This window comes from Ciconia boyciana, chromosome 2, assembly GCF_034638445.1.
Source record: "Ciconia boyciana chromosome 2, ASM3463844v1, whole genome shotgun sequence".
Taxonomy (NCBI): domain Eukaryota; kingdom Metazoa; phylum Chordata; class Aves; order Ciconiiformes; family Ciconiidae; genus Ciconia; species Ciconia boyciana.
The window spans coordinates 55,819,122-55,831,623 of NC_132935.1; the positions used below are offsets into that span (position 1 = coordinate 55,819,122).

Here is a 12,502-nt window from a genome sequence, read left to right on the forward strand (position 1 = left end):
CACATGTGTAAGATGCTTTCACTTGTCCCTAAGGTCCAGCCCTGTAATTTTCTTTTTTGTGTATCTAACTGCCAAAGTGCAGCAAACTGGTATCTATCAATCTGCATTCTGGTGTCAAGAATAAAGGGAGAGTGGAAATACCAACCTGCCATTAAGACCAGTGCTAGAACAAGAACAATAAGCGCATTGACTAGTTGTTTTATAGAACATGCTGCAAATTAATCCATTTCCTGTTTGACTTGTTTATTTGTATACCTCCTCTTCAGCCAAAGCTGGAATGCAATTATTGTCTTGTCTCAAACAGCGTGTTGCTGAGCTAGGATTGTTCACAGACAGAATTAAAATGAAAGCCCTCAAAATCTCCTATGTGAAGAGAGACTTTAAAACACTGTGACTCTTTACTTTAAAAAGCAGACAAATAAAAAGGCAATGACAGAAAAATTTAAAATTACTAAATGATTTAGAGAAGGTAGATTGGAAGGTTGTCCCTGTCGTACAGTGACCAGGGATATTCATTTAATGTACCAGGTAGCAAGCTGAAATCTGAGGAAAGAAAATAATTTTTCACACAGTGCATAATCTCACTATGGAACCGGTTGCCGTGTTGAACCATTTGAGAAACAGGTTTTGAACAGGATTCAAGAAGGTATTAGTCACTAATCAGGATATCAAGAAACCCTAGGTAGAGACTGCTAGCCAGTCGTTAATTATTAGAAATCAGGATGATACCTGGCATGCAAGGATAGCTATTTCTGCATCTTCCACCCCTACCTGACCTCCTTGATACCTACCCCTACCTGACCTTTGCTCTTTAGTGAGTGGCTCTGACTCTTAAGCATCTTGTCCAAAACAGGTTATTGGATTAGGTGGACATCATGCTACTCTCAGTGTGGCATCTTCACTAGGTGTCTGATTACCAGCTGACTCTCTGGCATGTCAAATCTCATCCTTAGTGTGCACATATATTATTCTATTGTATACACCACTTCAGTATTTCTGTTTATTTTAATTGGAATACCAATTTAATTTCCACCTGCCAAATGGCTTCATCTGGTACAATGTGGTATAAATGGTAACCGAGGGGATTTATGCTCTTGAATGAGGGGTTAGTTTTAATGACTTTGCTGTGTCAGGCTAGGCACACTACTGCCTTCTTCACATGAGTGTGTTGATGCACAGGTTAAAAATACCTCTTCTGTTCTTCTCCTAAGCCACTCCTGTGCAGAGACTGCCAAACTGAAAGTTGACAGTATGTTGACAAAACTAAATTAACTTACCCTTGTGGCCTAAGAAAGATTGGAAGTGGAATCTTCTTGAGGTAAAAGCTAAGGCAGCGGTCCACCGTGCAACCTCCCTTCCTTCAGCCCCTTCTCCCTCCCATGCCAGGCTTGGTAACACGCTCTCTTCCTCCACAGAAGGGGAGCTGGAGGCAGAATGGCTGCAAGACGTAGGTTTATCTACGTTGATCTCGGGAGCTGAAGAGGAGGACGGCCAAGCCCTGCTGTCCACTCTGACCCGAACTCAAGCTGCTGCCGTACAGAAGAGGTACAACACCTACACTCAGACCATGAGGAAGAAGAACAAGCACACAGTCCGGGATGTGCGAGACATCTTTGGCATCAATGACTCTTCTGTAAGTAGCCAATGCATCCTAGCGAATGCTTTTGAGCTTAATCTTTATGCATTTTGCAAGTAGCTCATCAAAGCTTCTACCAGACAAGAACCCTTTTCTGCTGACAATGTACGGACAGCTAGTAGCAGTACCTGACGCTAAGTCCAGACTTTTAACGCTGTATTTACTACATTTTGAGAGGAAAGGAAGAAACCAAATAAAATAGATGGTGCACAGTTTTGCAACTAACCTGTAACATAATGTTGTATCTGTTGCCAGCCTTCCTCCTGCAATCTCCTATCAAGACTAACATTTACTCCTTTATGTTTTGGAAATTGGTGAGTTACTCTTGGCAGCTATTCAAATTTTTGCTGGCTTCTGGGGACACTTGCTATTTGCTCAGCCGTCTCAGCGGTGAAGTAAAACTTCTCTAATGAAGCAACTGGGGTTCAAATATGCATAAGCAATTAAACACCTGCCGGCATGATTGCAACTGGTACACTGGCAGTTACATTTCACTTACATAGCAAATGAAAATCTATTAACTGTTCATTTGCTTCATGGCTTCAGAAATGAACATTGCCTCTGGTGGTTTCATCCACTTTTCCCTGAGGATAGCTCTAAACGCACCAATTCTTATCCCTACACGTTCTGATTTTGATGAATGCAGTCAACTGCGTGAGTTTAGTCCAATGCTCAAATCAATGTGCATGACTTTACATATGTCACTCATCATATCTTAAATGGGAGTCGCCAATAAGATCACAAGCTCACCTTTGAAATGAATATTAAAGTTCTTGCCATCACAAAACTCCAAGAAACTCTTTTTCATTACGAAATTGTTTTGTCCTTTTCTATTTGTCCTACCTTCTCTTCAAGGCTTGGCATCCTGAATGAATTTAAAACAAAAAATTGGGAAACAAAATTGTAGCTGCATAGTTATATTAAAATTACAAAGCTATAATGGTTGGGGACTTATTTGTCTCCAGTTTAAGTATCTGGGCTCTTTTGAACCTCTTGCACATATCCCACAAATATATCCAGAAGCATCCAGTAGTTTCCTGTGGGTAGACTATCTTGCATGAGAAATCCTCAGGCATGTTTGCATGAACATTAAAAAGCTGATGGCCCTTCTTATTAGATTTTCACACTTCTCCTGTTTCAAGTATCTGTGAACCTTAATGTGCTTAAAATTTTTAAAAATTATAATTATAAGCTTGAGTTTCCTAATAAATTTCAATCAGCCAAATAAATGTTGCACCCATTCTCTTGGATGGGCACATTATTGATCTGGTTTTGACCTGCTTATTTTTCACCTCTATTCCTCACTTGCTAAAGGAATTAGGAGTTTCAGGGCCATTGCCCTTCAAAGCACTGTTCTACCTCCTCTGAAATTCAGCTCACTTACTTGTTCTGCATTGTGAAAGTCTGAAAGATAAGACTGGAAAAGTAATTAAGACTTCTAATTCTTCTTCCCACAAAAATATGCAGTTCTGCAGGGTGCTTACCTAAATGTTAAACACAGGTACACAAATACAGCTGCAGAGCACACTGTCACCTCCCTCCAATGGACTGCAAAACAGATTGTATTTCTAAAAGCCTCCAAGGTTCCCAACACCCTTTGGGCATTCCCATTGACCATCGCTCCTATCTCTGCTGCTTATTATGGGATTTAGAAAGTCCATCCTAATTATCAGCTCCTCAGGGACAGGCGCATTGTAGGGGGGGTGTTGTGCCCCAAGCTGAGGCTTTCCTGAGCAGCCCTGTGTAAGGGGGTGTCAGCTGAAGCAGCCCCTCACACCCTGCTGCCTCTTTGGGCATGGCACTACAACTGTCAGTGAATCTTTGTGATGAATCGGTTTGGGTAAGTGATCTGGAATAGAAACCACCCAGCCAAAAAAGAAGAGCAACAGGGAGGGGCAAATCTTTTTAGCACAGCTGCTGAAGAGACACCGGTAATAAGACTGCTTGAAATGACATGCAAGAGTTTTGATTTCCCATCCTGCTTTTTAGTTGGGAAGGGAAGAAGTAAATGTGTTGCAAACAGCAAAGCACCTCTAATTGCTTCTTTAGGAGCAATTGCTTCTATTGCTTCTCTATAATCCTCCCCATTAGGAGGATGGACTTACATCTTCCCAACAACCTAAGCATTACAGGAGCCTAGAGGGATGGGTCACAGGATGGATTACTCTCTTCTGTGGCTAATGATGACAGAAAAGGTGATTAGCTCACTAGGGTCACCTGAGACGAGATTTAGGGGACCACTGAAGAGGCATAGATAGTTGCCATTGGGGGAGGGGGGAAGATAGACTTGCCCTAGTTTCTTTTCTCTGTTCTGAAAAAAACAGCTTGCTAGATGTTTTGCTATTACTTCCCGGTGGCCAGTGTCTGTGTGGGTCAACTCAGAGCAAAGGGTGTTTTCCCCTCATGCTGCCTTGAGGTCCATCCCCTCAGGGCAGGAGTGTTCCCTCAACGGCCCAAGTGGACTGAAATGAAAGGAAATGAAGCCGTATTTCCTTTCGGGGGGTTGTGGTTTGTTCTTTTTTCCCTGCTGGCCACCCTGGAAAGGTACCGTGATCCCGGGGGACAAAATGCAGCACCTGCGGTACCTCGCCCCTCCGAGAGTGATGCCTCGGTGGAGCAGCCTGCCCAGGCTGAGGTGCCTCTGCTCTGCTTCAGACAGGCCTACACGCAGCAGGCTTGACTGACAGCCACACTACGGAGATTTAAATTGGATGGTTTATTAATCACAGTGGCCTGATTTTCCTTACTGCTGGTACCCCGCTGCTTCCATCAGAAGCTATCAGCTCTGCTAGTTTTCAAAGCCTAGAAAAAACAACAGCAGAATACAAACGGGGGGGGGAGAAACATTGATTTTATTATTGGAGGGAGGAAATGAAGCATCATGCTCATTAACAGCCCAACCCTGTACGTTGTGATCAGCTAAAACTCCTCGAGAGTTTTAGGAGCATTTTACTCGAGCAATGCATGAGAAAATCATGTCCTAATTAAAGAAGAATCACTAACTAACCCAGAGCTATTTGCATGAAAAAGCATTTGTGATGACAGTGCTCAGAAATATGAATATATCCAAAGCATGGGCAACTTGTATCCTGACCAAAGCTACAAGGCTATCCTCCTTTGCCTTTATTTCCCTTAGCTGCAGGGCTGACAACAGAATTTGGTTGCTTTGGTGCTCTAATGATTTGTTTTTACTGTTTTAATGAGGGTAGCTACTGAAGAACTATCTACCTCATCTCCATCTTCTCTTTGCTCTTCTGGTTTCCTCTTCCCATTGGAAATTCCTGTGTACATTGTGCCAGTAAACACTGGCCTCATTTTTTGTATTGGATAATGAGAACTGTCTAATTAATCACCTTCAATCAGAAAGCAGGATATGAGAAGTCTTGCCTTTGCTGGAGCCCCAGCCAAATGAATAAAGCTGTCCCGATTTAGTTAAGGATACAATTTGACTCTTGGCCTTTCACATTTATTAAGATATGAGCTTCCAAAGTTTTTTAATCTTCTTTTTTACTAAAGAAACAATCTGAATCTTTAAATTTCATGCATTAAAAAAGTTTTATTGCCAGTCTTCCTTTTCTTCGTATCATACTATCCTAAGACTAAAAAAAAATGGGGGGGGCGGGGTTGTTGGTCCTGTTTGGAAGAGATTTTCACAAAAGAGACAAAGATTTGGCTTCTTTATATGCTCTCCCTGTGGAGGCTGGGAAATGACACCACGAATACGATATTTTTAGCTACCCCTGTTATTGTACATGGTTCATGATATTCAATTGCCACAAGGTAGAGAAGCCTGCAGGCTCTCGCAAGCACTGCTGGATGCGAGGCAGAGCTGTGCCGTCAGCTCCCCGCTGCCAGCTCCACCGTGCTTAACAGAACCTGGTTACTGCAGCTGCTGCACTATTGATTTCACCTGTGTAACAAGGCTGGAAGGATTTTTTCCTTAATAGACTTGACTTACTGTAAATCCATTCTGAATACTGTTCGCAGGGTCAGACATTTTGAGCAGTGAAAGTAGATGAGCCAGTTGCTAATGTTTACCATTAATTTCTCCATCTGGATCTTAAGCAGCAGAACAACCACTTTTATGTTTGATTTTCCCAAATTGCTGAGGCAAGTTTAACCGTCCCCTCCACTTCCACACTCCCACCTGAAATTTATCTCGCTTTTTGATGTCCTAAAGCCTTTTGTGTAAATGTTATAGGATTTTATCATATCATAAAAGCATCCTACAGTTCTTTTAAAAAAATCAATGGTCCTTATAGTCTTCTGGCAAAGGAAGTCCATGTGACTCAAATCCTGTTTCCTATCAAGTTTGCGGGCCATTGAACGGACTCTCTCAGGAGAGATTTTATTCATGTTACATTTGACTTTGTTACCCAAACAGCTCAGAGGACAAGATCGAATAAAACAACTGCAACATTATTTCAGGCTTCCAATTGGAAGAGCTGCCTGTCTTTTAAATATCTGACATTTTTTAGCAGCCTGAATGCTGCTCCTGTGCATTGGCTACAAATGGGGGAGACAAAATTTCTGCCCTGAGGCATTGCTGCTTGCTGATAAACAGCCGCTTTAGCAATTTAAAGAGCGGCTGTTGTGGGCTCATTGGGGTCCTCGGCTGCAGGTTCAGCTGGAAAGCTGGGGGCTGCTCCATCGGGCTGGGGGTGAGGGTGAGGCAGCGGGTTTGGGAAAGGGAGGGCCCCCACCAGGATGCAAAGGACAGCAGAAAAAATACAAGGCTGGTTTGGGGCATTGTATTTATTTTCTCTGAGTACCCTTCAGAGCATTTTTTAAATCCTTGACCTTTTTTTTTTACCCAAGTACATGCAGATGAGCTGCTACTGCCCCATGTACACACGCACACTCAGATTTGTCTTATGACGACTCCCAAAACTGCTGAGAACAAGGGCAAAACTCAGCTGCCAAGAAGAGGTGATGGTGCTTGAAAGTCACCCCCTGGGCTTCAGAGTCCCTTCTCTGCTATGCCACACATGCTTCCCCCCTTTTCACACAGTGCAGAATGATTTCTGGAGCAGAAAGAAATGGAGTTGACTATAGAAAAGGTCTTTTTTCCCCAAAAACTGTTTTTGCAGTTCACTGATAAAGTGTTAGTATATAACCTATGGGAGGACATCCATCCATTCATAATTTGCTGGTGCCCGAATACCGAAAGGCGGTGAACAGCCTGATTTCGGACAGGTGCCTGGGAGCAGGGGATGTTCGACATGTGTCAGAGAGTCCTCAAAAAGATTTGTGGCCAAAATGATTAAAAGCAGGATGGATTACAATTTGATGAAGACCTTTCGCTTAGTACAATTACGTACAGCAATTTAACTTAGCTAATTTCAGTCATTATATAGGACAGGACTCATTAGCTACAGCGAGCTGCAATATTACTGACCTCAACGTGATCCAAATCTGTGCAGCCTGGGGAAGATTAATTCTCAGGCTCGGCTATGAAAATGTACTCTGGTGAATCACAACAGGTTGTTTAAACTTGGCAAAAGAGTGTAAGCTGAGAATGATACGCTGTTTCTTGAACTGTAGCAGTTTCTGTCCATGGACGTTTACCTTCACTGCAGTCTGATCATTTTTCCTTGCCTATCAGCCCACATTTGAGACAGTTCCAGTGTCACCAGTTCCTTCTAATGGTATCCAGCTTCCTGGGCAGAAGCCAGTTTGGAAATCAGTTAGCTGTGAGTATGCAAACATGTAACCAGTGTTCACTTCCTCCTAGGAAAATGATAGACAGAAAGATCCTTTTGTGGTTCTGAGGTTACTCCCCTCTTCTGTGTTGGGGCTGTGCTGCATATATATTCTTACCTTCATTGTCAGCTTATTGTCATGCAGGAACCAAAGTTTCCCGTTCAAGACCGGTGTTGTACAGACAGAGACTGCTGCCCTTGAGGCATCGGTGTCTAAAAAGTACCGATCATTGCAAGGCTGGGAATGTAAAAATAACCTCTAAACAATATGGTGCAGAATTTGTCCAAAATATGTCAGCAGTGTATTTTCTTGTTGCAAATCATGACAAGAAAGATGCATATTTCCTTCACATTTCTTCTCCAGTACTGCAGAAACTGTAGTATTAGAAATTTATCATTTTTCTGGTTCTGCCCTATTATTCTGATCTACTAATGGTGTTATTCTGGACATCCCTTAAACACCTTGAACTGACAGTGATTGGCAGTGCTAATGAAAATGATAGCTCTGCTCTACTCAGTGTCTGGATAACTGTCACCAGCCTTCCACGGGAACGTCCATCTTTTATTTTGAAAGCTCTTCCCATCACCATTTTTCAGGGCTTAACTAAAGGGATATCAATACCCAAGCTTCAAAACTAGTCTCTTACAGGTTTACCTCTGGATATAGTGCCGCAGACATTTTCCTTGGTTGCAAAAACTGTTCATTTCGCTGCTTGGTTGATACCTCTGCTCTGCAAGCAGTTGTACTAGAACAGATGGGGAACCAAATTGCCAGGGACACTGTGGATGGTCTGTGGTCCCAGGTCCAAGGATGGAAAGAGAGATGGAAAACATCTTAAAACAGCTTGGCCATTAGGTAACATCTAAGGTCACAGCTCAGAAGCCACTTAGCTTTTTCACACTTAGCTTTTTCACCCCAGACTTGAAAAACAAAGGCTGGCAAAACAAAGGGTATTGCAAAAAATGTTTAGGTCCCTGTATCTGTAAATTCAATGATTCAAAAATCATGGGGCATACACATGTTTATAAAACATGTAATGCTTTTTAATTCACTTTCTGATTTCCATGGCTTTTGAATGCACTTGGGTCATGTTAGTAAACTCTTCTCTGCAGTCCTGGGGGCTGAAATTTTACTTCACTTCCAATGAAAATTATTATTTTATTCCAATTGCGTGTGTCTAGGAGCTGGACCTTAATCAAAAATGTAAAATGGTCCTGAGGTGTGAGAGATCAGTCATGAAAGTTGGCAACACTGGAACTCATGCATGTTATCACACTTTGGACTCCATGACAATAGGGTATTTCAGTACTTGATTGTACTGATTTCAAAAATTTTCCTTTGGCATCCACTAATTTCAGCAGGTGACTAAATTTTAGAGTAGAACAATAAGTCATTTCACAATACCTACCAGAAATTCCAGTAAATATAGTGTTTTTCAAACTGGAAGATTGTACATTGAGTCCTATTTCGGTGCTACACACCTGAACTAGCAACTGTGAGAAATATATGTACGTGAGCATATAAAATATATGCACAATGCCTTATGATTGCAAGTAAGTCAACAGTGACCTGAGAAACTGTGTCAACGGCATTTTTCTGTCAGGAACTTTTATTTTTAATTGTTCATTAGACAAGTGCCAACACAGTTTGCTGGCCTGGGTAGACAAGGATGGAGTACAAAAAGTTGATAATTCCTGATAAACAGGAAGTTCCAGCTTGACTATCTTTCTCATGAAAAGCAACAAGTTAAATAATCTAAAATGAAAATAGGGATTTTATTTCTAAGGGGTTATTTCCTCCAGACAAAACAGGAACATGCCGTGTGTTACACTGAAATTCCCCTTTGAAGCACTTCCTTTATTACTTTCTCAAGATTTTTGTCATCTTGGTTCAATTTTTAATGTCTCTGTACTAAATGCAAGCATACATTCAGCATTCATATATAATTTCTCTTATTTTCAGCTAATAGCTGTCTAGACTGCGGACTAGATAAAGGCAGCCCATCCATAACAGAAGAGCTCTCCTATGAGGTCTCTTTCTCAGAATCCGTTATGGTCCTTCCAAAAACCCAAGAATGGCCGAAAAACCAGAGGTTCAAAAAGGAAGACTCTGCTTTGCCTGTAAGTTTGCTCTCGACATGTTTCCTCAATTGTTTTCTTTAACCCAGTAATGTCCTGCTTTATAGCCCCAGCACAGTGGAGTCTGTTAAAATACATTAGCTGTCCTTTGCTATGTATGCTTTACAGAGACTGCCCGCTGTGCCTGCCCACCACTTGTGACTGCTTCCCAGAGAGGCACCAAAGCTAAACTGGATATCCAAGCCCGGTTTTTACTTGTACCCATCACAGCTGAATATGTGTAACTCAGTCCACAAATATTGCATCATCCACACATTTTTCACATAGAAATAAAGACCAGTTACTGGCACTAAAACTAGAAATCATTTTCATTACTGGTCTGCTTTCCTACTTTATTCCCCCACAGATTATCTGCCTTTGTTAACACATGGATTTAAAATTGCTTCACAGATGAAAAGGAGAAAGCACGCCTTAGTCCTGCAGCAGTACTGATTGTCTCCAATCAGTATGCAGAGCAATTACGCTATAGGAGATACTACCTGAATGGTTAAAGGAAAGTTTATCATATCATCCAACCAGACACACACTACGCAGTTGTGTCATTATCTGGAATTATTTCTTGAAGTCAAGGAAGCCAGTTTTCTGTTTCCATCAGCCCTCACAGCTTCCATTACTGAAAACTGGAGCATTAGGTTTGTGCTTCAGATACAGCCTTTTTAGTGAAATGTATGAAATAGCTGTAAATTATTAGGAAGCATTTCCTGAATGATATGATGTCCTGAGGTCCTGAACTAATCTGAAATTGTTGCTGTCCACACAGACATTGAATTCTCTGAGAATTATCCATTTGTCCATCTCAGGCACCATCAAGGAAGAAGAACCTGAGATGCAGGAGTAAGCTTCCCTGTTGAAAGGAGGGATAAGGCACCAAGTAGATGACAACTGGTGTGAAATCCCTGTGCTTTAGTGTGTCTGGGGTTTTTGGGGTGGGGATAACTTGGTGCCCTGGGGAGAGTAAGGATATCTCTGCATTCATCATGATTTTGGTAAACCAAAGGTTCATCCTTGCTCTTTGTAATAGCAAACCTAGGACCCCAGCCTTCACTACAACACACACACACACAAATTGTTCTCTGCAACAGCTCGGACAATTTCCAGTTGATAGATCAGGGAGATTGGTGACAAACAAGGAAGAGAAGATGCTACATTGAGTATCATGGACCTGTGGATGCATAATTGGTTAGTATTAGAAAAGGCCAGTATTGTGCTGGAAATGAACTGCATGCAGGACATCATTTTGTGTGCTCAGAAGAGTACACGAGAAATATGCCAGGTCATCACAGACAGAGGCTTTCTGAATAAAGTCAACAATCGTAGCTGTTGACATTGGCATTTCTCTTACTTCATGTGCTGCCACTCATGGAGTTTGTGTTTTCCCATTATGGCTCAGACTGTAATGGGCCCTAGCAAAAAAATCACCTCTTGCTCTGTTACACACAGCGACCAGTCACCCACCCTCCGAAGGACTGTCCCTCCTTCCTCGAGGTGGGCCAACAGGGCCAGACTGAAGTCTACACAACATCATACTTTCTCTAGGGCAGGTCTGACACATTAGTATAACCAGCTTGATGGATGGCATATACCTAGCTGCACAGAGAGAGATTATGTATCATAAAATAGTGTGTCCCCTGCAACTCCCAGAAGAGCAAACTCAACATCACTGTCTGCACAGGGTTACATGCAATTTCCCCAATGTGGGACCACGACCAATGTGACTTAGTTGAAGATATTACAGAACAAAGAGTTAGTTAGCATTTCAGACCCATCTTAGTACACTGTATAGCTCCACATAGAAACAACGTGTCACACAATATCAGACACGATCCTTAGCCAAAACGTTAGTAATCTAATTTGAGGATAGCACAACCTCCTTCAGTGCTGCATATTGGGACTCCACTGTTTGTAAGAAAAATCACTGGAAAATTGCAACACAGGACAGAGGAAAGAGGCCCAGCCCTAAACCTTGTGTTTACACTGCATCACATCATAGTGACCCCAGGAGTCAACCAGCCACCATGGAAAATCATTGTAGCTACCTTTTGTAATTGGTTTTGGAGCATTTGTCATTTTTTGTGGGCAAACATACTTTTTCTCTTTCCCCTCAGAAAATATATGTATACTGTGTGATTTTTTCTTATTTTCAAGATGATTTATTGTGCTTTGACTGCTTTTGGACTTTTTGCATCACTGGAGCCAAAATGCCTAGATATTCTTTAGTATTTTATGTGTCTTCAGAAGACTATCCTCCATGTAGCTTTTCTTACATTATTAAGTCTCGGCATAAGGGTAACAGTGGAATTGCTGCATTCTGGGGAGGGAAGATTTTGGCCTAAAATACCCCAGACAGCATGTAAATTAGTTATTCTATCCCCTGCACTCTTTCTCCCCCAGTTATGATTAACCCCTATTGAAAGACGATGTGTAATGTGATTTAGGAAGTCCTAACCTACATGATCTAGATGTCCTTTGTCCTCTCTTACTTTTGAAATCTGGTGTAAGTTTAATTCTGTTTTGGTTTGGTTTTTTTCTTAATCTGTTTGACTGGCTTCATCTAAAGATGGGTTAAACCTACCGAGTCCAAATTTTTTTTAAAAAGGGAGGACCAGGCTGCAATCTCCAGAAGCAAAACATTATTAAAGGCTGGGTTTCCACTCAGTTCCCTAAAGGGAGGAGATGATTTGTAATGCTATTTATTTATACCTCTGACTAACAATTACTGGTTTAAATTACAATTAAATTAAAAAAACATTCAATACCAGTTCTTTGAAAAGCATGTTTTTTACTATAACTTTGTTATTATGTAAAACAATTATGTCAAAAACTGATGGGTATTTGTTCTTTTTGACATTTGTACAAATGCTTCTGTCATGACGCAACATTCCTGGCTCTGGTCCATGACACTGCAGTTTCTAAAATATGTAGACATCTTCACATGCCCTCAAATTACTAAGTATCATTTAGTTCAAGCCTACTTGAATAAATTCTTTCTTAGCTGCTGGGAGTCCTGTTTCTGAGCCTAAATGCT

The 12,502-nt window shown here is 41.5% G+C and overlaps 1 protein-coding gene across 8 annotated transcripts in view; it reads left to right on the top strand.

Annotated features, from left to right (window-relative positions):
- The window catches only part of ARHGAP28 (Rho GTPase activating protein 28), a 75,924-nt gene that overhangs the window by 44,786 nt on the left and 18,636 nt on the right, over positions 1 to 12,502 (top strand). For all 8 annotated transcript variants that reach the window (XM_072852706.1, XM_072852715.1, XM_072852707.1 and 5 more), the window contains 3 exons: positions 1,416 to 1,633; positions 7,242 to 7,329; positions 9,302 to 9,459. In XM_072852706.1, coding sequence (XP_072708807.1) covers positions 1,416 to 1,633; positions 7,242 to 7,329; positions 9,302 to 9,459 — 464 coding nt within the window. The remainder of the gene's footprint in view (positions 1 to 1,415; positions 1,634 to 7,241; positions 7,330 to 9,301; positions 9,460 to 12,502) is intronic.